Source organism: Salvelinus fontinalis, unplaced genomic scaffold, assembly GCF_029448725.1.
Source record: "Salvelinus fontinalis isolate EN_2023a unplaced genomic scaffold, ASM2944872v1 scaffold_0332, whole genome shotgun sequence".
NCBI classification, from domain to species: Eukaryota; Metazoa; Chordata; class Actinopteri; order Salmoniformes; family Salmonidae; genus Salvelinus; species Salvelinus fontinalis.
Window position 1 is genome coordinate 1 of NW_026600541.1, and position 22,085 is coordinate 22,085.

The 22,085-nt window shown below is 41.8% G+C and overlaps 2 protein-coding genes across 3 annotated transcripts in view; both read right to left on the minus strand.

Annotated features, from left to right (window-relative positions):
• Nucleotides 1–4: 4 nt before the first annotated feature.
• On the minus strand, nucleotides 5–9,674 carry LOC129845655 (zinc finger protein 239-like; the record flags this gene model as incomplete). Its single annotated transcript, XM_055913523.1, has 6 exons — nucleotides 9,172–9,674; nucleotides 8,636–8,733; nucleotides 8,324–8,501; nucleotides 2,390–2,487; nucleotides 2,082–2,259; nucleotides 5–706 (listed from the first exon to the last, which is right to left on the minus strand). Coding segments are annotated over exons 1-6 (1,471 nt in total), but the record flags the coding sequence as incomplete, so codon positions are not given.
• A 2,896-nt stretch (nucleotides 9,675–12,570) lies between these two features.
• The window catches only part of LOC129845651 (zinc finger protein 70-like), a 39,454-nt gene continuing 29,939 nt past the window's right edge, over nucleotides 12,571–22,085 (minus strand). For both annotated transcript variants that reach the window (XM_055913515.1, XM_055913516.1), the window contains one exon: nucleotides 12,571–17,850. In XM_055913515.1, coding sequence (XP_055769490.1) covers nucleotides 17,228–17,850 — 623 coding nt within the window. In that variant the 3' untranslated portion in view covers nucleotides 12,571–17,227. The remainder of the gene's footprint in view (nucleotides 17,851–22,085) is intronic.

A 22,085-nucleotide genomic window follows, 5' to 3' on the forward strand; every position in this document is an offset into this window, starting at 1 on the left:
CTCTCATGTCGTTTCAGCTCCCCTGATCTGCTGAAACACTTTCCACACTGGGAGCAGTGGTAAGGCTTCTCCCCGGTGTGTATATTTCCGTGAGCTTTAAGGGTTTCTAACACATTAAAACTCTTTCCACATTGGGAGCAGTGGTAAGGCTTCTCCCCTGTGTGTATTCTCTCGTGTTGGTTCAGCTTTCCTTTCTGGCTGAAACACTGTCCACACTGGGAGCAGTGGTAAGGCTTCTCCCCAGTGTGTATTCTCTCATGTCGTTTCAGCTCCCCTGAACTGCTGAAACACTTTCCACACTGGAAGCAGTGGTAAGGCTTCTCCCCTGTGTGTATTCTGTCATGTCGTTTCAGCTCCCCTGACCGCTTGAAACACTGTCCACACTGGGAGCAGTGGTAAGGCTTCTCCCCTGTGTGTATTCTGTCATGTTGTTTCAGATGACAAGGCCGTTTGAAACTCTTTCCACACTGGGCGCAGTGGTAAGGCTTCTCCCCTGTGTGTATTCTCTCGTGGGCTTTAAGGGTTCCTAAAAGCTTAAAACTCTTTCCACACTGGGAGCAGTGGTAAGGCTTCTCCTTTGTGTGTATTTTCTCGTGTTGTTTCAGGTTCCATAACCGGTTACAACCCTTTCTAAAGTGGGAGCACTGGTGTCGTCTTGCTGGTTTGGACGTCCCTGGCTCTGGTTCCTCTGAGTCTGGTCTTTCTCCTGCCAAAGACACTGTGTTATTTTTAAATTAGAGACCCGAATGGAACCTCCACATGATAAAACAACCTTGCTACGAGGGTAAATCCTAAATCAGATCTCTCAATAACCTGAGGCCAGTTTTAACAATTATAGTGTGATTTTAAAACAAATGTAGAGCTTCCTGGCAATTACTGCTACGTTTACATTACTTATTTTATTCATCCTGTTTTACAAGTCAGAACACAAACTAGACAGTTCTAGGACACTGAAGACACAGACGTCGCTAGATTCCAATCAAGCAGGTGGTTCTAAATATATGACTTTCATAGCTGTATGATACAGAATGTGACCTACACACTTCCTTAAACATAAAATAACTAAAGAAGTAATGTTTGTGCTTTGTCGAAGATACAAAGCACAAGATACAAAGCACTTGAACTTTGTGAAGCTGTTTTTACGTTGAAAATACAAAGCACAAGATACAAAGCACTTGAACTGCATGTATTGTGTAACATGAAGTCCTATGAGAATCATCTGATGAAGATAATCAAAGGTTAGTGATTCATTTATCTATATTTCTGCTATTTGTGAAAGCTATCTTTCGCTGGAAAAATGGCTGTGCTTATTGTGGTTTGGTGTGACGTAAACATAATAATTTGTAGTGCTTTCGCTGAAAAGCATATTTGAAATCGGACACTTTCGTGGGATTAACAACAAGATTATTTTTAATTATGAGATTTCTGTTGTTTTTGAATTTGGCGCCCTGCACTTTCACTGGCTGTTGTCATATCGATCCCGGTAGCGTGATGCAGCCATAAGAAGTTAACAGTGTCTTGAGTTTAGTTTGCCTGTTCTACAGTCTTGTAAAGATAGGGGAGTTGACTGGGACAGGCAATGTAACATCCATAATGTTTTAAGGAAAAGTTTTTGTAAAACCTTACAACAGATCATTGAAACTTTCTCTCCAAAACTAACTTTCATCAAGGTTTTATATGGTCTATTGGTTTCTCTCTTTTCATTGGCAGAATCCTTTTTCAGTGTTATGATATTCATAACATCCATATCCACCAGTCTATCTTCATGTCAACTAACAGAACTCTGCTGGTTGTCCTGGTAACAGATACCAGTCTATCTTCATGTCAACTAACAGAACTCTGCTGGTTGTCCTGGTAACAGATACCAGTCTATCTTCATGTCAACTAACAGAACTCTGCTGGTTGTCCTGGTAACAGATACCAGTCTATCTTCCTGTCAACTAACAGAACTCTGCTGGTTGTCCTCGTAACAGATACCAGTCTATCTTCATGTCAACTAACAGAACTCTGCTGGTTGTCCTGGTAACAGATACCAGTGGGCAGATCTATTGTATTTGTCCAAACTAAATTACAGCACTTACTTTGATGTGTCAAATCTGATCCTTTCTTCTCTTCTCCTCCTCTCACAGTTCCACTCAGCCCTGTTGTTTTCCTGCAGTCCACCAGCAGCACAGACAACCTCTTCATACCCAGCAGTAAGGCGCTACCGGGAGAGGCACGACACGGGGACTCCGGGAGGGAGGAAGGGCTAGCGTTGTCCTGGTAACCATAAAGAGGGGACACAGACACATATCCTTATGGATGCTGATGTCACTGTTGTCATAAAGTGCTTTACAGAAACCCAGCCCCCGATAGAGCAAGCTGTATGCTAGACCAGACCAAGCTGTACCATCTGGTGTTCTGTTCTGGAGAGACTCTTCTCTGCCTCGTCAGCATCAGGATGTTGTTGAGGCTCCCCAGAGAATCCATGATAGTCACATCTCTCTCCTGTGTGAATGACAACATCAAACAGACAGTCAACTTATGATCTTCTATTGCAATCATAGGGTCTTACCAGAGACATTAATATGTCTAAAAAGGGCCTAAATTGGCCACTTTCATTATGCTTTTTTAAAAAACGGTTTGTGATGCAAATGTAAAAGGTTGTACCACGAAATGGGTGCCTTTTGCATTCCTTTGATATTTTATGTAGAAATTATGCACCAGAATTGGATTGTAAAATCCTGTTATACAAGATGAAGTGCGCTTTAATATAGACCACGTCCTGGTCCTAAAAAAAGATGTACCAATGGCAGATTGAAACTAACAACTTATACAGTACAGAACAACATATTCATGTGTAGAACTTCAGTAGAATCCCCCTTTAAAACCCCACAGTTCAACAACTGCTGTTTGTGCCCCTGTTTTTAAGACAGTACTCACTGATGGTAATCGGATATTCTGACTCCTCCTCCTCCCTTTTCACTCCTAAAACGTCTTCCTCCTCTTTTATTGAGATAGCCTCCTCTTCCTCTTTTACTCCAAAAGGTTCTTCCTCGTCTTTCACTACATTCTCCTCCTTCAATATTACGGCATCTTCCTCCTTTTTCATTCTGAAGCTTCTTCCTCTCCTTTCACCAGAACTTATTTTCTCCGTCTAGTTTAGTGAGCTCATGCTCTGGGCGATTAGCCTAGTGCAGTATGAAGTTAACACATTCCCTAATTTAAGAAGCAAATTACGTTAAAATGAACTATTAGATACGTAAACAGAATTGTGTTCTAAACACCATATAATATAATATACACAGGATTAGTCTAAAGAGCTTAAATGCTCCTGTTTTATCTTCGCTAGCAAACCACCGCGTTGGTTGAATCAGAGGCCTTTTGTCGCTGTTGAAGAAGCCTCCCGCCCCGTCCATTAAATTATACGTCACGCAAGAAGCATTACCTGAAAAACTCACATTGCCATCTGCTGACTGGAGTGGGTAACACAGATTGGAACAAAAATAAAGCAATGTCAAAAAAAGTAATTTAAAAACGACCAGATGTTATGTTAACTTACTTCTTAGAGCCAAAACGTTCCTCCAGGGCTGACCTGCCCATTAGGTGACAGATTAAAGAGGGCGACATTAGCTTGGAATATGCCATCCTCGTCAAATTGACCAAGGCTCATCGCTAACAACACCTCACATAATTCTGCCCAAAAACAATGAAAACTTCTCACCCAGTGGCATATGGGATATTTAGGTGAGTGTTAGCACATAAAGCAGTGCCCACTTTGCAAAAGGCAACATGGACAGATAGGACTCTACCTGTGTAGAGCACATGCCCCTTTGCCCTTCCTGTCTCTAAAGTGCCCTTTTGGGTGGTGGTATAATTTGTATTCATTTTTTGTCATAGTTATTTTTAACCCACTGCCTGCAAGTCGTTTTTAAATTCACCTCAGTGATTTGTATTTTCCTTCAACTTTCTGAAGAGGAAACAGCCAGGAAATGCCCCTGTCTGAGTCCATTTGTCTACCACTATGTGTAGTTTTTAGCGATGATGCTAATGACAACCATCTTCTGGTTGATGGAAAAGTTTTACATTTACATTTAAGTCAAGTTTTCCCACAAACCTTTTCAATTAAATGTCAACTACAAAGTAGTCTATGCCTACCTGGCAGAATGATATCATGATTATTTGCATCAATCCAGTTGTGATTTGTTCAGCAAACTCTGCAATCACATGTGTGCTACAGAGACACCACTAACCAAGCAAGGCTCTTGCTGGTGCCACTTGAATTAAAGGGTATCTACACCCAAAAATGAAAATGTCTTAGATTTTTCTCAGGCGACAAAAGTGGTCTCCTTTTGTTGTTTTTCTATTAACAATGTGATTTTGAGAGCGAAAAACTGAAAAACAGAAACAAATCAGAAACCTGGAAAATTACTAAACGGAGAAAACGGAATTTGAGAAAATATATTAAATATTCTATTGGTTCTCTCTCATTATGTCACACCAGACTTCGCTTTGGCTCCCCCTCCTGTCCAGTTTAGGCGTTCAGCGTTGCCGGCCTTCTAGCTGCTGCCGAACCTACTGCTGTCAAACGCCCTTCACTCATCAACCCCCGGCCTTCTAGCTGCTGCCGAACCTACTGCTGTCAAACGCCCTTCACTCATCAACCCCCGGCCTTCTAGCTGCTGCCGAACCTACTGCTGTCAAACGCCCTTCACTCATCAACCCCCGGCCTTCTAGCTGCTGCCGAACCTACTGCTGTCAAACGCCCTTCACTCATCAACCCCCGGCCTTCTAGCTGCTGCCGAACCTACTGCTGTCAAACGCCCTTCACTCATCAACCCCCGGCCTTCTAGCTGCTGCCGAACCTACTGCTGTCCAACGCCCTTCACTCATCAACTCCCGGACTTGTCTCGTCATCATTACACACACCTGGTTCCAATCGCCCCTCTATCACTGTATATATACACTCCCTCTGACATTTGTCTTTTTGTCGGTCATTTGTAAATGTTACTTGTTTTCCTGAGAGGAATCTCTCCTACTATTTCCTGAGTACTTTATATAGTTCACCCTGGGCCTTTTTGTTTATGAAGATATCAGTTGAGCACAACAACGTTTGGGTTTTGTTCCGCTTTGATCTGTTGGTGCTGAAATAAATTCAGTCTTTCCAAACCTGAGACTGCATCCTTCCTACTCCTCTCTACACCAGTAACACATTATCTAGGAGAGTGTAGAGCAGTGTTAACCAATCCTACTCCTCTCTACACCAGTAACACATTATCTAGGAGAGTGTAGAGCAGTGTTAACCAATCCTGGTCCTCCACTACCCCCAACAGTAACACATTATCTAGGATAGTGTAGAGCAGTGTTAACCAATCCTGGTCCTCCACTACCACCAACAGTAACACATTATCTAGGATAGTGTAGAGCAGTGTTAACCAATCCTGCTCCTCTCTACACCAGTAACACATTATCTAGGATAGTGTAGAGCAGTGTTAACCAATCCTGGTCCTCCACTACCACCAACAGTAACACATTATCTAGGATAGTGTAGAGCAGTGTTAACTAATCCTGGTCCTCCACTACCACCAACAGTAACACATTATCTAGGAGAGTGTAGAGCAGTGTTAACCAATCCTACTCCTCTCTACACCAGTAACACATTATCTAGGATAGTGTAGAGCAGTGTTAACCAATCCTGCTCCTCTCTACACCAGTAACACATTATCTAGGAGAGTGTAGAGCAGTGTTAACCAATCCTACTCCTCTCTACACCAGTAACACATTATCTAGGATAGTGTAGAGCAGTGTTAACCAATCCTGGTCCTCCACTACCACCAACAGTAACACATTATCTAGGATAGTGTAGAGCAGTGTTAACCAATCCTGGTCCTCCACTACCACCAACAGTAACACATTATCTAGGATAGTGTAGAGCAGTGTTAACCAATCCTACTCCTCTCTACACCAGTAACACATTATCTAGGAGAGTGTAGAGCAGTGTTAACCAATCCTACTCCTCTCTACACCAGTAACACATTATCTAGGATAGTGTAGAGCAGTGTTAACCAATCCTGGTCCTCCACTACCACCAACAGTAACACATTATCTAGGATAGTGTAGAGCAGTGTTAACCAATCCTGGTCCTCCACTACCACCAACAGTAACACATTATCTAGGAGAGTGTAGAGCAGTGTTAACCAATCCTACTCTTCTCTACACCAGTAACACATTATCTAGGAGAGTGTAGAGCAGTGTTAACCAATCCTACTCCTCTCTACACCAGTAACACATTATCTAGGATAGTGTAGAGCAGTGTTAACCAATCCTACTCCTCTCTACACCAGTAACACATTATCTAGGAGAGTGTAGAGCAGTGTTAACCAATCCTACTCCTCTCTACACCAGTAACACATTATCTAGGAGAGTGTAGAGCAGTGTTAACCAATCCTACTCCTCTCTACACCAGTAACACATTATCTAGGAGAGTGTAGAGCAGTGTTAACCAATCCTACTCCTCTCTACACCAGTAACACATTATCTAGGAGAGTGTAGAGCAGTGTTAACCAATCCTACTCCTCTCTACACCAGTAACACATTATCTAGGAGAGTGTAGAGCAGTGTTAACCAATCCTACTCTTCTATACACCAGTAACACATTATCTATGTGTTGGGTGGACGAGAGGAAAGCAAGTGTGAAACAGGGGAGACAGATGGACATCTGTGGATTAGATGAAGGAGGGGTTGAGGTCAGGACAGATTCTCATCAGGGAGACAAAGGTTTGGTATCCTGTTACCCTCTTTACTCTCTTCCTGTGGAACCATAAGATGTAAGGATTGGAGAGAAGGAGGAATGTCTTACGTGAGATATAACGTGGGGCAAAAAAGTATTTAGTCAGCCACCAATGAACCTTGTGAAGACTTACAGAAAACGTTTAACCTCTGTCATTGCCAACAAAGGGTATATAACAAAGTATTGAGATAAACTTTTGTTATTGACCAAATACTTATTTTCCACCATAATTTGCAAATAAATTCATTAAAAATCCTACAATGTGATTTTCTGGATTTTTTTTCTCATTTTGTCTGTCATAGTTGAAGTGTACCTATGATGAAAATTACAGACCTCTCTCATCTTTTTAAGTGGGAGAACTTGCACAATTGGTGTCTGACTAAATACATTTTTGCCCCACTGTATATCTGGATGGAACAAATGTTGGGTTGTCTGAATTACAGCTGTACAAAACCTTTGGGAATAATTAAACTTGGTTAAAGCTTCTCTAGTGTCCGTGAGTTATTTACTGTGAAAAAAAATAACCCAACAACATCAACAACATAGGAATCACTACAAACAATTGTATGACCTCTTAAATAGCACATTAGGTCCAGCCTTTTGGAACTTTGGTTTTCCTAGATATGGCTACTATATTGTGATCACTACATCCAAAGAATCTGGATACTGCTTTCAAACAAATTTCTGCAGCATTAGTAAAGATATGATCAAAATATGTTGATGATTTCATTTCTGTACTGTTTGTAACTACCCTGGTAGGTTGATTGATAACCTGATCAAGGTTGCAGGCACTGGTTACAGTTCAAAGCTTTCTCTTGAGAGGGCAGCCTGATCACAGCTTTCCTCCAATATTAGTTAATTAATTAACAGTGTCTGGAGTTAAGTTTGCCTGTTCTACAGTCTTGTAAAGATAGGGGGGTTGACTGGGACAGGCAATGTAACATCCATAATGTTTTAAGGAAAAGTTTTTGTAAAACAAGCACCTTACAACGGATCATTGAAACTTTCTCTCCAAAACGAACTTTCATCAAGGTTTTATATGGTCTATTGGTTTCTCTCTTTTCATTGGCAGAATCCTTTTTCAGTGTTATGATATTCATAACATCCATATCCACCAGTCTATCTTCCTGTCAACTAACAGAACTCTGCTGGTTGTCCTGGTAACAGATACCAGTCTATCTTCATGTCAACTAACAGAACTCTGCTGGTTGTCCTGGTAACAGATACCAGTCTATCGTCCTGTCAACTAACAGAACTCTGCTGGTTGTCCTGGTAACAGATACCAGTCTATCTTCATGTCAACTAACAGAACTCTGCTGGTTGTCCTGGTAACAGATCCCAGTCTATCTTCGTGTCAACTAACAGAACTCTGCTGGTTGTCCTGGTAACAGATACCAGTCTATCTTCCTGTCAACTAACAGAACTCTGCTGGTTGTCCTGGTAACAGATACCAGTCTATCATCCTGTCGACTAACAGACCTCTGCTGGTTGTCCTGGTAACAGATACCAGTGGGCAGATCTATTTATTTGTTCAAACTGAACTACAGAACTTACTTTGATGAGTCAAATCTGATCCTTTCTTCTCTCCTCTTCCTCTCACAGTTCCACTCAGCCCCGTTGTTTTCCTGCAGTCCACCAGCAGCACAGACAACCTCTTCATACCCAGCAGTAAGGTGCTACCGGGAGAGGCACGACACGGGGACTCCGGGAGGGAGGAAGGGCTAGTGTTGTCCTGGTAACCACAAAGAGGGGACACAGACACATATCATTATGGATGCTGATGTCACTGTTGTCACAAAGTGTTTTACAGAAGCCCAGCCCAGACCCGATAGAGCAAGCTGTATGCTAGACCAGACCAACCTGTACCATCTGGTGTTCTGATCTGGAGAGACTCTTCTCTGACTCGTCAGCATCAGGATGTTGTTGAGGCTCCCCAGAGGATCCACGATAGTCATGTCTCTCTCCTGTGTGAACGAGGACATCAAACAGATGGTAAACTTATGACCATCTATTGCAATCTTAGAGTCTTACAAGGGGCATGAATATGTCTAAAATGGCCACTTTCATCATGATTTCCTAAAATGTTCTTTGTGGTGCAAATGTAAAAGGGTCGTTCCACAAAATGGGTGACTTTTGCATCCCTTTTATATTTTAAGTAGAAAATATGCACCAATATTGAATTTTAAAAGCCTGTTATATTAGATGAGGGGAACTTTAATATAGACCACATGGAGAATTCAATACATCTAATTGAAAAGTCCCAACAAAAATGTACCAATGGCAGATCGAACCGTTAACAATTTATACAGTACTGAACAACATATTAAAATATATAACTTCAGTAGAACGCCCCCACAGTTCAACAACTGCATAGTTTGTGCCCCTGTTAAGACAGTACTCACTGGTGTTAATCGGATATTCTGTCTCCTCCTCTTTCACTCCCAAAACGTCTTCCTCCTTCACCTTTACTGAGATAGCATCCTCTTCCTCTCTAAAAGGTTCTTTCTCTTCTATCACTATAACAGCCTCCTCTTCCTCCTTTTTCATTCTGAAAGATTCTTTCTCCATACAGCAGACCCCCTCTTCATTAGCAAGGGAGGAGTAGTTTGGTGTGCTCATTGTCAGGGATGTTAGCTAGCTAGGTAGCATTAGCGACTAGCCTAGTGCTAGGCTCAGTATCAATCTTTAACAAGTTTGCAAATTGAACAAGCAAATTAGGTTAAAGTTAAGCAGTTGATACGTCAACCGAAATTTGTTTAAAACACTGGGATTAGCTAATGTACACAAACATGGTCTAAAACGTAAACCTTTCAGTTTTATGTTGGCTAGCAAGCTACCGGGGTGGTTGAAAGAGTATCCGCGTTGTTGTTCCTGAATAAGCGTCCGGTCCAGAAAATGACACGTCACGCAAGAAGCATCACCTGAAAGACGCACATCGCCATCTGCTGGCTGGAGTGGGTAACGCAGTTTGGAAACAATAGTTTCTACACTTTTTTGTATTGGAAAGAACGTCATAATAATTTAACAATAAGCTGATATATTTTCTCTTCCAAATAATACGTTCCTGTACACAGACGTAGAAGCTCAATATGAATATGTAGATGATGAATAAATACTTATATGAATAGGTAGTGTGTTATTAATACACATTTTCTCTGTTTATTTTTCACATTCGTTTTTATCTAGATGTGACCATACTATTCCCTTAAAGCCACGCTCTATAAGATACAAATCATCCTGTAAACAACAGAGCAAATGCATCACATGCAAATAGCACTTGATTATCTGTAGTGCTATACACTGAGTCTACAAAACATTAAGAACACCTGCTCCTTCCATGACTTAGACTGACCAGGTGAATCCAGGCTAAATCTATGATCCCTTACTGATGTCACTAGTTAAATCCACTTCAATCCGTGTAGATGAAGGGGGGAAACAGGTTAAATAAGGATTTTTAAGCCTTGAGACATGATACATGGATTGTGCATGTGTGCCATTTAGAGAGTGAATGTGAAAGACAAAATATTTAAGTGTCTTTGAACGGGGTATTGTAGTAGGTGCCAAGCGCATCGGTTTGTGTCAAGAACTGCAACGCTGCTGGGTTTTTCAGCTCAACAGTTTCCCATGTTTACCAAGAATGGTCCACCACCCAAACAGTGGTGGTCAGTGCCGTTTAAGATGAGGCAGGACGATTGGTTTTTTTCATGAGCATGGCCTTAATTCTATTACAGCATATTGGATGACTGTCATTCATATTTCACTCACCCTGTTCAATGTAACAGCAATAGGTTTAGGCTACTACATGATACTCTAATTGTCCCTATACCCATCATGAGGTAGCAACCTAGCCTAAACCTTTGCAGTGACACATGGACAGACACATTCAATATCGGCTTGCACACTCTCGCCTGCATCTAGCTAAGATAGAGAAGGTGAACAGTATAACTTTAGACCGTCCCATCGCCCATACCCGGGCGCGAACCAGGGACCCTCTGCACACATCAACAACAGTCACCCACGAAGCATGGTTACCCATCGCTCCACAAAAGCCGCGGCCCATGAGGTAGCAACCTAGCCTATGAATGAAAGTTTAGAATGTAGGTCACACTGGTCGAGAGCGAATTTTGCGGTGACAGACAGTGACACATGGACAGACAGTGACACATTCAATATCGCCTTGCACACTCTTGCCTGCATCTAGCTGAAATAGAGATATTACTGGACAAATTCAGGTATGTTTATCCTGGTTTTGTTCCGTTTAAGAAACATTTGTCAACAGAATCGGCGGAATGAATACAACCCTGATCAGGCATAAACACAGTTCACTTTCATAACAGCCACGTTGTATTCCTTCTCTCCTGCTCTCACCTTCTCCCTTTGCTTCTGGACTTCAATGCACAACACATCAGCTGTGTGTGACCAGGCGAAAAAACCCTTCCAAGCCAAACCATTTCATAACTGCTACACACAGCCTATATCCTTGTCACCATATTAGCTAAAGTAACATCATAGTCAACATAGTTAATAGAACTAACGCGTTAGTAAACCTGGTACAATCATGCAGTAACATTACAGTGTACAGTCAGTAAGCAGTTTAGCACTTACATTGGCAGGTCCCAGTGGCAATAAATTAGTAAAACCAAAAGCTTGCCTTGACTTGGAAGAGTTCCAGTGTTTTGTTGGATAGTCATAGCCAGCTAGCTAACATAGCATCCCTTTGTTTGAGCCAAGTGTTTGAGTAGGCTAAACTAGATAGCTGCATTTGCTAGCTAAGTAAGTGAAAGTGGAAAATAAGTGATGAAATATCTCTCTCTCGCTTCTCCTTCATTTTGGAATAAAATAATTTGTTCAAAACTGTTCAACTATTGTCTTTCTCTCTCTTTGAGTCAACTACTCACCACATGTTATGCACTGCAGTGCTAGCTAGCTGTAGCTTATGCTTTCAGTCCTAGATTCATTCTCTGATCCTTTCATTGGTTGGACATCAGTTCATGCTGTAAGAGCTCTGATAGGTTGGAGGACGTCCTCCGGAAGTTGTCATAATAATAATAAGTCTATGGAAGCCTTGAGGATCCTCCTAGGTGTTGTATTGAAGTCAATGTAACCAGAGGAGGATGCAAAGTAGTATGTTTAATTCAATTATTATTTGGTGATAAAAGTATACTAAATATAATTACATCTAAACTGAAACTGACATACTCCATATTTAGTTCAAATAAATTGTTATTTCCCACATGCGCTGATTACAACAGGTGTAGTAGACCTTACCGTGAAATGCTGAATACAACCTTACTGTGAATTACTTACTTACAAGCCCTTAACCAACAATGCAGATTTAAGAAAAATAAGAGTTAAGAAAATATTTAGTAAATAAACGAAATAAAAAAAGTAACACAATAAAGAATACAGTAGGTACCTGTACAGAGTCAATGTGGAGGCTATATACAGGGGGTACCAGTACAGAGTTAATGTGGAGGCTATATACAGGAGGTACCAGTACAGAGTTAATGTGGAGGCTATATACATGGGGTACCAGTACAGAGTCGAGTCAATGTGGAGGCTATATACAGGGGGTACCAGTACAGAGTTAATGTGGAGGCTATATACAGGAGGTACCAGTACAGAGTTAATGTGGAGGCTATATACAGGAGGTACCAGTACAGAGTCAATGTGGAGGCTATATACAGGAGTTAGCAGTACTGAGTCAATGTGGAGGCTATATACAGGAGGTAACGGTACAGAGTCAATGTGGAGGCTATATACAGGGGGTAACTGTACAGAGTCAATATACTGAGGTACAGCTTAGGAGCAGGTGTTGAAATAAAAAACATACAGCTTTATACAGTTTGATTTAATGAGGCTTAATGACCAAAAGCACAATTATATTTTTGTAGAAAAACATGAGACAAGTGTACGAGCAGTATGCCTGTTCTCTCATGAACTTTAAGTAGCCTACATTTGATGTGATATATTCTTTTCGAGACAGGATTGTGTGACGGCACAGATCTGGGGAAGTGGACCAAAACATTTCTGCAGCATTGAAGGTCCCAAATAACACATCATTCTTACATACATTTTCTAATAGAAAAAAAACAGAATTAAACAAATAAAATTATTATATACCTGAGTATCTTCAACATGGACAATCTGGTTGATTCTCTGCTCAACAACACTGACTGTGAATCAATCTGGTTGATGCTCTGCTCAACAACACTGACTGTGAATCAATCTGGTTGATTCTCTGCTCAACAACACTGACGGTGTCAAACTTTGCTGTGTGTCCAGGCTGTCACTTCTGTCATCAACTACTAACACCAAGTGCTGCACCTTTGTCCTTGAGAGACTGGATGATGGCTGCCTGCTCCCTCTTCCATAGTGACAACACTGATGGCTCTACATGGGTTTCTGATAGACTGGATGACGGCTTCCTGCTCCCTCTTCCATAGTGACAACACTGCTGGCTCAACATGGGTTTCTGAGAGACTGGATGATGGCTGCCTGCTCCCTCTTCCATAGTGACAACACTGATGGCTCTACATGGGTTTCTGATAGACTGGATGACGGCTTCCTGCTCCCTCTTCCATAGTGACAACACTGCTGGCTCAACATGGGTTTCTGAGAGACTGGATGATGGCTGCCTGCTCCCTCTTCCATAGTGACAACACTGATGGCTCAACATGGGTTTCTGAGAGACTGGATGACGGCTGCCTGCTCCCTCTTCCATAGTGAGAACACTATTTTCATTCCCACAGCCTTCATCACCGTCCATGGCACCTTCGCTGCACATCAGACAAGTTCTGAAGAGTTCCAGAAGCTGTGATTGAAACATGATGTACTTCATCTCCTTGTTAGGAGCAGAGTTTCAGACTCTCTGAAATAATATTATGAGTGGCAATACATCAACAGCACAAAGTTAATATGCTACTATGTCCAGTAATGGCACCACCACCCATCAGCCCATTCTCTTCTTTATGTCAAAGCTCCAGTGTATTATTGCTGTAGGAGTTTATGATTAATAATCCTATTTATTTAAAGCCCCACTAAGATGTCACCATACTATTCCTTTAAAGCCCCTCTGTCAGATATAAATCATCAGAGTGGGAAACCAACTGACATGGAAACAATGGAGCAAATGGATCACTATCAGAAGGGTGTATTATGACCTCTTATAGAACTACTCAGACATTCCAAATATCACTTGATTATCAGAGGGGTGTATTATGACATCAGATAGAACTACTCAGACATTCCAAATATCACTTGATTATCAGAGGGGTGTATTATGACATCATATAGAACTACTCAGACATTCCAAATATCACTTGATTATCAGAGGGGTGTATTATGACATCATATAGAACTACTCAGACATTCCAAATCAGGCTTCATCCATATCATGAAGGTGGATATTGATCCAACCATTTCAAAAGTAATGACCAGGCTGACGGAAACAGGATATGCACTTTTATGAATGCCAACAGACAATTTGTTAGTTTGTTTGACAAGTTGTTAGTTGTCTTTTTGTGTCAGTAAAAAATGTATAAGCGAGAAATGGAGGTGGAAACGGCTTTATAAGCAAATATGTCTATAATAACTGTAGTGTCTCTTTGTCTTAGCTCTTATTACTTATTTATATCATAAGACTCCGCATACAAGGAATGGAACTGCAGCTTCACATTTACTAAAACGAGTTAGTACCAGATTAACATAGAACAACACTGCGCATGACCAAGGCTGCTCCGTTCTTAAAGGGGACATCAGTAATTAACATAACATTCCTTCTCTTATTCAATCAGACTTTAACCAAACCACAACTGAAACACTTCCCAGAACTTGTTGTAGTTATTTTGTATCTTTTTAATTTGAACTTGAACAGTTCGTTTTTGTTTGTGTTTGTTTATAAGTCCAGTCTGTCTGGTGGACGGTGCCTTCGTTCTGGGCAGCGCCTAGGATTGAAAAGTGAAATTTGTAAGGCTTCTTTCTCCCTGTGTGTATACGCTCATGAGCTTTCCGCTTCCCTAACTCCGTAAAACTCTTTCCACACTGAACGCAATGGTATGGCTTCTCCCCTGTGTGTATTTCGCTCATGATATTTCATGTTTCCTAACATGTTAAAACTCTTTCCACAATGGGAGCAGTGGTACATCCCTGTTAGTGAACATTTATCCTTTGCCAAGATAATCCATCCACCTGACAGGTGTGGCATATCAAGAATCTGATTAAACAGCATTATCATTACACATGTGCACCTTGTGCCGGGGACAATAAAAGGCCACAAAAATGTGCAGTTCTGTCACATAACACAATGCACAGATGTCTCATAGGGAGCGGGCAATTGGCATGCTGACTGCAGGAATGTCCATTGAGGCGGTTGCCAGGGGATTTTATGTACAGCACCAGTCAAAAGTTTGGACACACCTACTCATTCAAGGGTTTTTCTTTATTTTCACTATGAACTATGAAATAAGACATATGGAATCAGTAACCAAAAAAAGTGTTAAATAAATCAAAATATATTTTAGATTCTTCAACTTGCCACCTTTTGCCTTGATGACAGCTTTGCAACACTCCTGGCTTTCTCTCAACCAACTTCACCTGGAATGCTTTTCCAACAGTCTTGTAGGAGTTCCAACACATGCTGATAATGCTGTTGGCCACTTTTCCTAACCTCTGTGGTCCAATTCATCCCAAACCATCCCAAACCATCTCAATTGGATTGAGGTCAGGTGATTGTGGAGGCCAGGTCATCTGATGCAGCACTCCATCACTCTCCTTTGTCAAATAACTATATCACAATCTAATTTTTCTCTCTCTCAATCTCCAAATCTCTACTCCTTATCTCATCTCTCTCCTCTCTCAATCTCTCAATCTCTCCCATCTCTTGGGGCAGAACACTGGCTTTTATCTTCAGGTGGCAATGGTGATTAGTGTCAGCTGCTTCTTGACGAGGGGGCGGGGTCAGCTCCAATCATCAATTAGCCTGGGGTAGACCAATCAGCTGGTTGGGGAGTACTTCCGGAAGCCATCTCCTGAAACACACACTCAAATACAAAACAGAACACAGAAACTGGGGAACGTAACACGCCCACCACAAAAATTGCAAACATACAGTTTGTAATAACAAAAACCAACGCTTCCCCAGTTAGTAAACCCGTTATAGAGCGTCAGCAACCACATTCGCTGAGCCCTTCATATAGGCTATCTGTACATTATTGTTAATAGGAACTGGTTACCTGACCTGGTTTTCGGCAACGGACCTACACAATCAACTATCACTCTTTCAAAACGGTTCCCCCACCACAGGAATCGGGTAGAGCGGTGCTATAGGAACTGTTTGATTCGCTTTCCCAGTGAGTTGACATACGTGACACGTTTTACAAAATTGGACCACGTCAGACTTCAAACCTGGCCAGAAAAAATGACGAAGGACCCGGTTATAAGTCTTTGTGATCCCCAAATGTCCAGACCACGCCTGGTCATGGGCGAGTGACAGCACCTGCTGTCGGAACGGTGTAGGAACAACCACTTGACACACTTCACTCCAGTCATTAACGGTGTCATGAGCTGCCCATTTACGCATCAAAACTCCTGCTTCCATAAAGTAGGCAGTCTCTCTAGTTTTAGCTTCCTCAATGGAAATTACCGAAGCAAAACACTTGCGAAGACTGGTGTCTCCTTTTTTGACATTCAATCACCTTCTCAGGGGTGACAGACAAAAGAATGTCATGTAATTGGGGTGCGATTTCGCAGTCCTCTGCCTTAGTTTTTACAGGAGTAAAAACTGTCGGACTTGCAGAAGGAATACTCGGTGCATTGTCTTCTACTTCAACATTCTCAAAAATGGAACTAGCCAAATCCACCACATCTCCAAGCTTGCGAGATTGTGCCCTCGTTAAGACACAAGCAGGAAAAACATGTGGAAATGCTTGAACCAATTTCTCATCTGCAATTTTGATTTCTGGGTTGTCTACTATCTCTAACACAGGAGTAACGTTACCACCAGCAATATCATTCCCTAATAGCAATGTGACTCCTGTGTTAGAGGTAGTAGACAACCCAGAAATCAAAATTGCAGATGAGAAATTGGTTCAAGCATTTCCACATGTTTTCTTACACAGCCTGGACGTGTGTTGGGTCATTGTCCTGTTGAAAAACAAATGATAGTCCCACTAAGCCCAAAACAGATGGGATATCGCTGCAGAATGCTGTGGTAGCTGCTGGTTAAGTGTGCCATAAACTGAAAATAAAATCACTGACAGTGTCAACAGCAAAGCACCCGCACACCTCCTTCTCTATGCTTCACGGTGGGAACCCCACATGCGGAGATCCTACTCTGCATCTCACAAAGACATGGTGGTTGGAATTAAATTTGGATTCATCTGTCCCACCATGTATTGGGCATTCTCCTGTCCTATGACCTACTGTTCAGAAGCCTACATCTGTCCTATGTCATACTGTTCAACAGCCTACACCCTTACCTCCTGTGTGGTTTATCTCATGTCTTCTCAGGTTACCCAACTCCTTAAAACTCTTTTCACACTGGGAGCAGTGGTAAGGCTTCTCCCCTGTGTGTATTCTCTCATGTGTTTTCAGGTTACATAACTGGGTAAGACTTTTTCCACACTGGGAGCAGTGGTAAGGCTTCTCCCCTGTGTGTATTCTCTCATGTCTTTTCAGGCCACTTAAGTGGTTACTACCCTTTCCACACTGGGAGCAGTGGTACGGCTTTTCTCCTGTATGTATTGTCTCATGAATCTTCAGGCCCCCTAACCTTGTAAAACTCTTTGCACACTGTGAGCAGTGGTATGGCTTCACACATGGGTGTATTCTGTCATGTTGGATCAGGTGTCCTTTCTGGTTGAAACTCCTTGCATGTATTCTCTCATGTTTTTTCAGGTATCCTCTCTGGTTATAGCTCTTTCCACACTGGGAGCAGTGGTATGGCTTTTCTCCTGTATGTATTCTCTCATGTTGTTTCAGGTCCCGTAACTGTTTAAAACCCTTTCCACAGTGGGAGCAGTGGTGTCCTCTTGCTGGTTTGGACGTCTCTGGCTCTGGTTCCTCGGAGTCTGGTCTTTCTCCTGTCAAAGACAAACAGAGTGTTTATTTAAATAGAGACCTGAATGAAACCTCCACATGATAAAACGGCCTTGCTACGAGGGTAAATCCTAATCAGATCCCTCAATAATCTGAGGCCAGTTTTAATCTTTGTGTGATTTTAAAACAAATGTTGTAGAGCTTCCTGGTAATTACTGATATGTTTACATTACTTATTTTATTCATTCTGTTTTTACAAGTCAGAACACAAAAATTAAACAGTTCTAGGACACTCAAGACACAGACATCGCTGGATTCCTATCGAGTAGGTGGTTCTTAATATATAACCTTCATAGCTGTATGATACAGAATCCAACCTACACACTTCCTTAAAACTTCTTGTCAATAGGGGGAGCTGTTAGCATTATTTTTTTTATTGTTGTTTACAAATTAAACTGCCTCTTACTCAATTCTTGCTCGTACAATATGCATATTCTTATTATTATTGGATAGAAAACACTCTCTAGTTTCTAAAACCGTTTGAATTATGTCTGTAAGTGAAAGAGAACTGGACTTAGAGCACTTTTCCTATGTCTGTGTGAGAATGGCAAATTTTATCATCTGCTCTGAGAGCTGTCTTTAACTTTGCCTGTCTTCTATTGGTTGAGATGCACTGCATACGCCTTCCCCTGGGTGTCAGCGAATAGAGGGCCTTCAAACGGAGTCTCTACACAGTTCAGAAAGTCTATAAATTGGTTGGAACCGAGATGACCAGCCTTTTGGAACTGCGCCCTGACGCAAAGAGCGACTTGCCATGTCTTTTTAGAATCTCTGGTTTTAGAAACTAGATATATCCGGCTCTATTTTTATTCGCTATAGGCTTTAAAGACATCATAATCTTGTTATTTTAAACCGATAGTTATCAGTTTGTCAATATATAGCAATTTTCGGCCATTTCATTTTGTGACGTTGTAGAAAGTTGGGTATCTCTCTCAAATGCCATGGTGTACTGCTAATTGCTACTTCGAAGGAAACATTCTCCAACCCAGCAACGATTCTTTTGGCCAACGGAAACCTTTACCAAGATTCTGATGGGAGTTCAGCTAATAGTAAGTACTATTTATGCTGATAAATCGTTGGTCTGTTGAAAAAGTAAAATGTAAATGACGCCATAATTTTCCGTGTAGCGTTGCGCTATCGCACCCTGTATTGTACCCAGTATTGCGCAGTAAGGTTAATTTAAAAAATGTAATTCAGCAATTGCATTAAGAACAAATTTGTCTTTCAATTGCTGTCCAACTTGTATTTTTTTAGTCAAGTTTATGAATAGTTTTCGATAAAAATAGGTGTCTTTCCAAGATGGCGCCGGGCAGATTGCTTGAGTAGTTGGACAGTATTTCCATTGTATAAGCACGATTTGTGACGCTAAATATGCACATTTTCGATCAAACTCTATATGGATTGTGTAATATGATGTTACAGGACTGTCATCTGAAGAATTCTGAGAAGGTTAGTGAAAAAATTAATAGCGTTTGGTGGTTTATAACGTTATTGCTATTTTTGCCTTGAATCAATGCTACTGTGTGACTGACTATTGTAGTAAGCTAAGATAACGCTATGTTGTGTTTTCGCTGTAAAACACTTAGAAAATCTGAAATATTGGCTATATTCACAAGATCTGTGTCTTTCATCTGCTGTACGCTGTGTATTTTTAAGAAATATTTTATGATGAGTAATTAGCTAATACACAATGGTCTCTGTAGTTATTCTAGTCGCTTTGGGGAGAGTTGGGATGGTGGCTGCAATGGTAAACTCTGATTTATACCTGAAATATGCACATTTTTCTAACAAAACATATGCTATACAATAAATATGTTATCAGACTGTCATCTGATGAGGTTGTTTCTTGGTTAGTGGCTATGTTTATCTTTATTTGGCCGAATATGTGATAGCTACTGATGCAGTAAGAAAATGGTGGAGTAAAAAAAAAGTTGTCTTTTGCTAACGTGGTTAGCTAATAGATTTACATATTTTGTCTTCCCTGTAAAACATTTTAAAAATCAGAAATGATGGCTTTATTCACAAGATCTGTATCTTTCATTTGGTGTCTTGGACTTGTGATTTAATAATATTTAGATGCTACTATTTACTTGTGACGCTATGCTAGCTATGCTAGTCAGTGGGGGGTGGTGGGGGGTGCTCAAGGACCCGGGTTTCTGAGGTGGTAGAAGTTAAACCTAAAATAAGTAAAGTAATTTAAGTGGAAGTCTAAAACTTGTTTTTACATCGAAGACACAAAGCACATCAGTAACATCTCCCCGTTGTCGAAAGGGTTCGAAACGCTATTGAAAAGGCCCAATTTATTTAGACGTTCACAAATGTTCAACATTTTGACTAAACGCTGATGTCGTTAACTTTTTGGGTAAAGTAAAAAAAATAGGGTGAAATATTTTGGGTAGATGTTCCTAAAACTGATAGTAACTATATATAAACTCAGCAAAAAAAGAAACGTCCTCTCACTGTCAACTGCGTTTATTTTCAGCAAACTTAACATATGTTCATACAAATATTTACACAAGATTCAACAACAGACATAAACTGAACAAGTTTCACAGACATGTGACTAACAGAAATGGAATAATGTGTCCCTGAACAAAGGGGGGTTCAAAATCAAAAGTAACAGTCAGTATCTGGTGTGGCCATCAGCTGCATTAAGTACTGCAGTGCATCTCCTCATGGGCTGCACCAGATTTGCCAGTTCTAGGTGTGAGATGTTACCCCACTCTTCCACCAAGACACCTTCAAGTTCGGACATTTCTGGGGGGGAATGGCCCAAGCCCTCACCCTCCGATCCAACAGGTCCCAGACATGCTCAATGGGATTGAGATCCGGGCTCATTGCTGGCCATGGCAGAACACTGGCATTCCTGTCTTGCAGGAAATCATGCACAGAATGAGCAGTATGGCTGGTGGCATTGTCATGCTGGAGCGTCATGTCAGGATGAGCCTGCAGGAAGGGTACCACATAAGGGAGGAGGATGTCTTCCCTGTAACGCACAGCGTTGAGATTGCCTGCAATGACAACATGCTCAGTCCGATGATGCTGTGACACCGCCCCAGACCATGACGGACCCTCCACCTCCAAATTGATCCCAATCCAGAGTATAGGCCTCAGTGTAACGCTCATTTATCCTTCGACGATAAACGCAAATCCGACCATCACCCCTGGTGAGACAAAACCGCGACTCGGCAGTGAAGCACACTTTTTGCCAGTCCAGTCTGGTCCAGCGACGGTGGGTCTGTGCCCATAGGCAACATTGTTGCCGGTGATGACCTGCCTTATAACAGGCCTACAAGCCCTCAGTCCACTCTCTCTCTGTCCTCAATAGGCTGTCTAAGCACTGATGGAGGGGTTGTGCGTTCCTGGTGTAACTCGGGCAGTTTTATTTTTTTGAATTTTACCCCCCAATTTTGTAGTATCCAATTGTTAGTAGTTACTATCTTGTCTCATCGCTACAACTCCCGTACGGGCTCGTGAGAGACGAAGGTCGAAAGCCATGCGTCCTCCGAAACACAACCCAACCAAGCCGCACTGCTTCTTAACACAGCGTGCATCCAACCCGGAAGCCAGTCGCACCAATGTGTCGGAGGAAACACCGTGCACCTGGCGACCTTGGTTAGCGTGCACTGCGCCCGGCCCGCCACAGGAGTCGTTGGTGCGCGATGAGACAAGGATATCCCTACCGGCCAAACCCTTCCTAACCCGGACGACGCTAGGCCAATTGTGCGTCGCCCCACGGACCTCCCGGTCGCGCCCGGCTTCGACAGAGCCTGGGCGCGAACCCAGAGACTCTGGTGGCGCAGCTAGCACTGCGGCTCTAGACCACTGCGCCACCCGGGAGGCCCCATTCCTTTGATATTTTATGTAGAAATTATGCACCAGAATTGGATTTTAAAATCCTGTTATACAAGATGAAGTGCGCTTTAATATAGACCACATGGAGAATAAAATAAATCGAATTAAAAAAAATATATGTACCAATGGCAGTACTGAACAACATATTCAAGTGTAGAACTTCAGTAGAATCCCCCTTTAAAACCCCACAGTTCAACAACTGCTGTTTGTGCCCCTGTTTTTAAGACAGTACTCACTTATGGTAATCGGATATTCTGACTCCTCCTCCTCCCTTTTCACTTCCAAAACGTCTTCCTCCTCTTTTATTGAGATAGCCTCCTCTTCCTCTTTGACTCCAAAAGGTTCTTCCTCGTCTTTCACTACA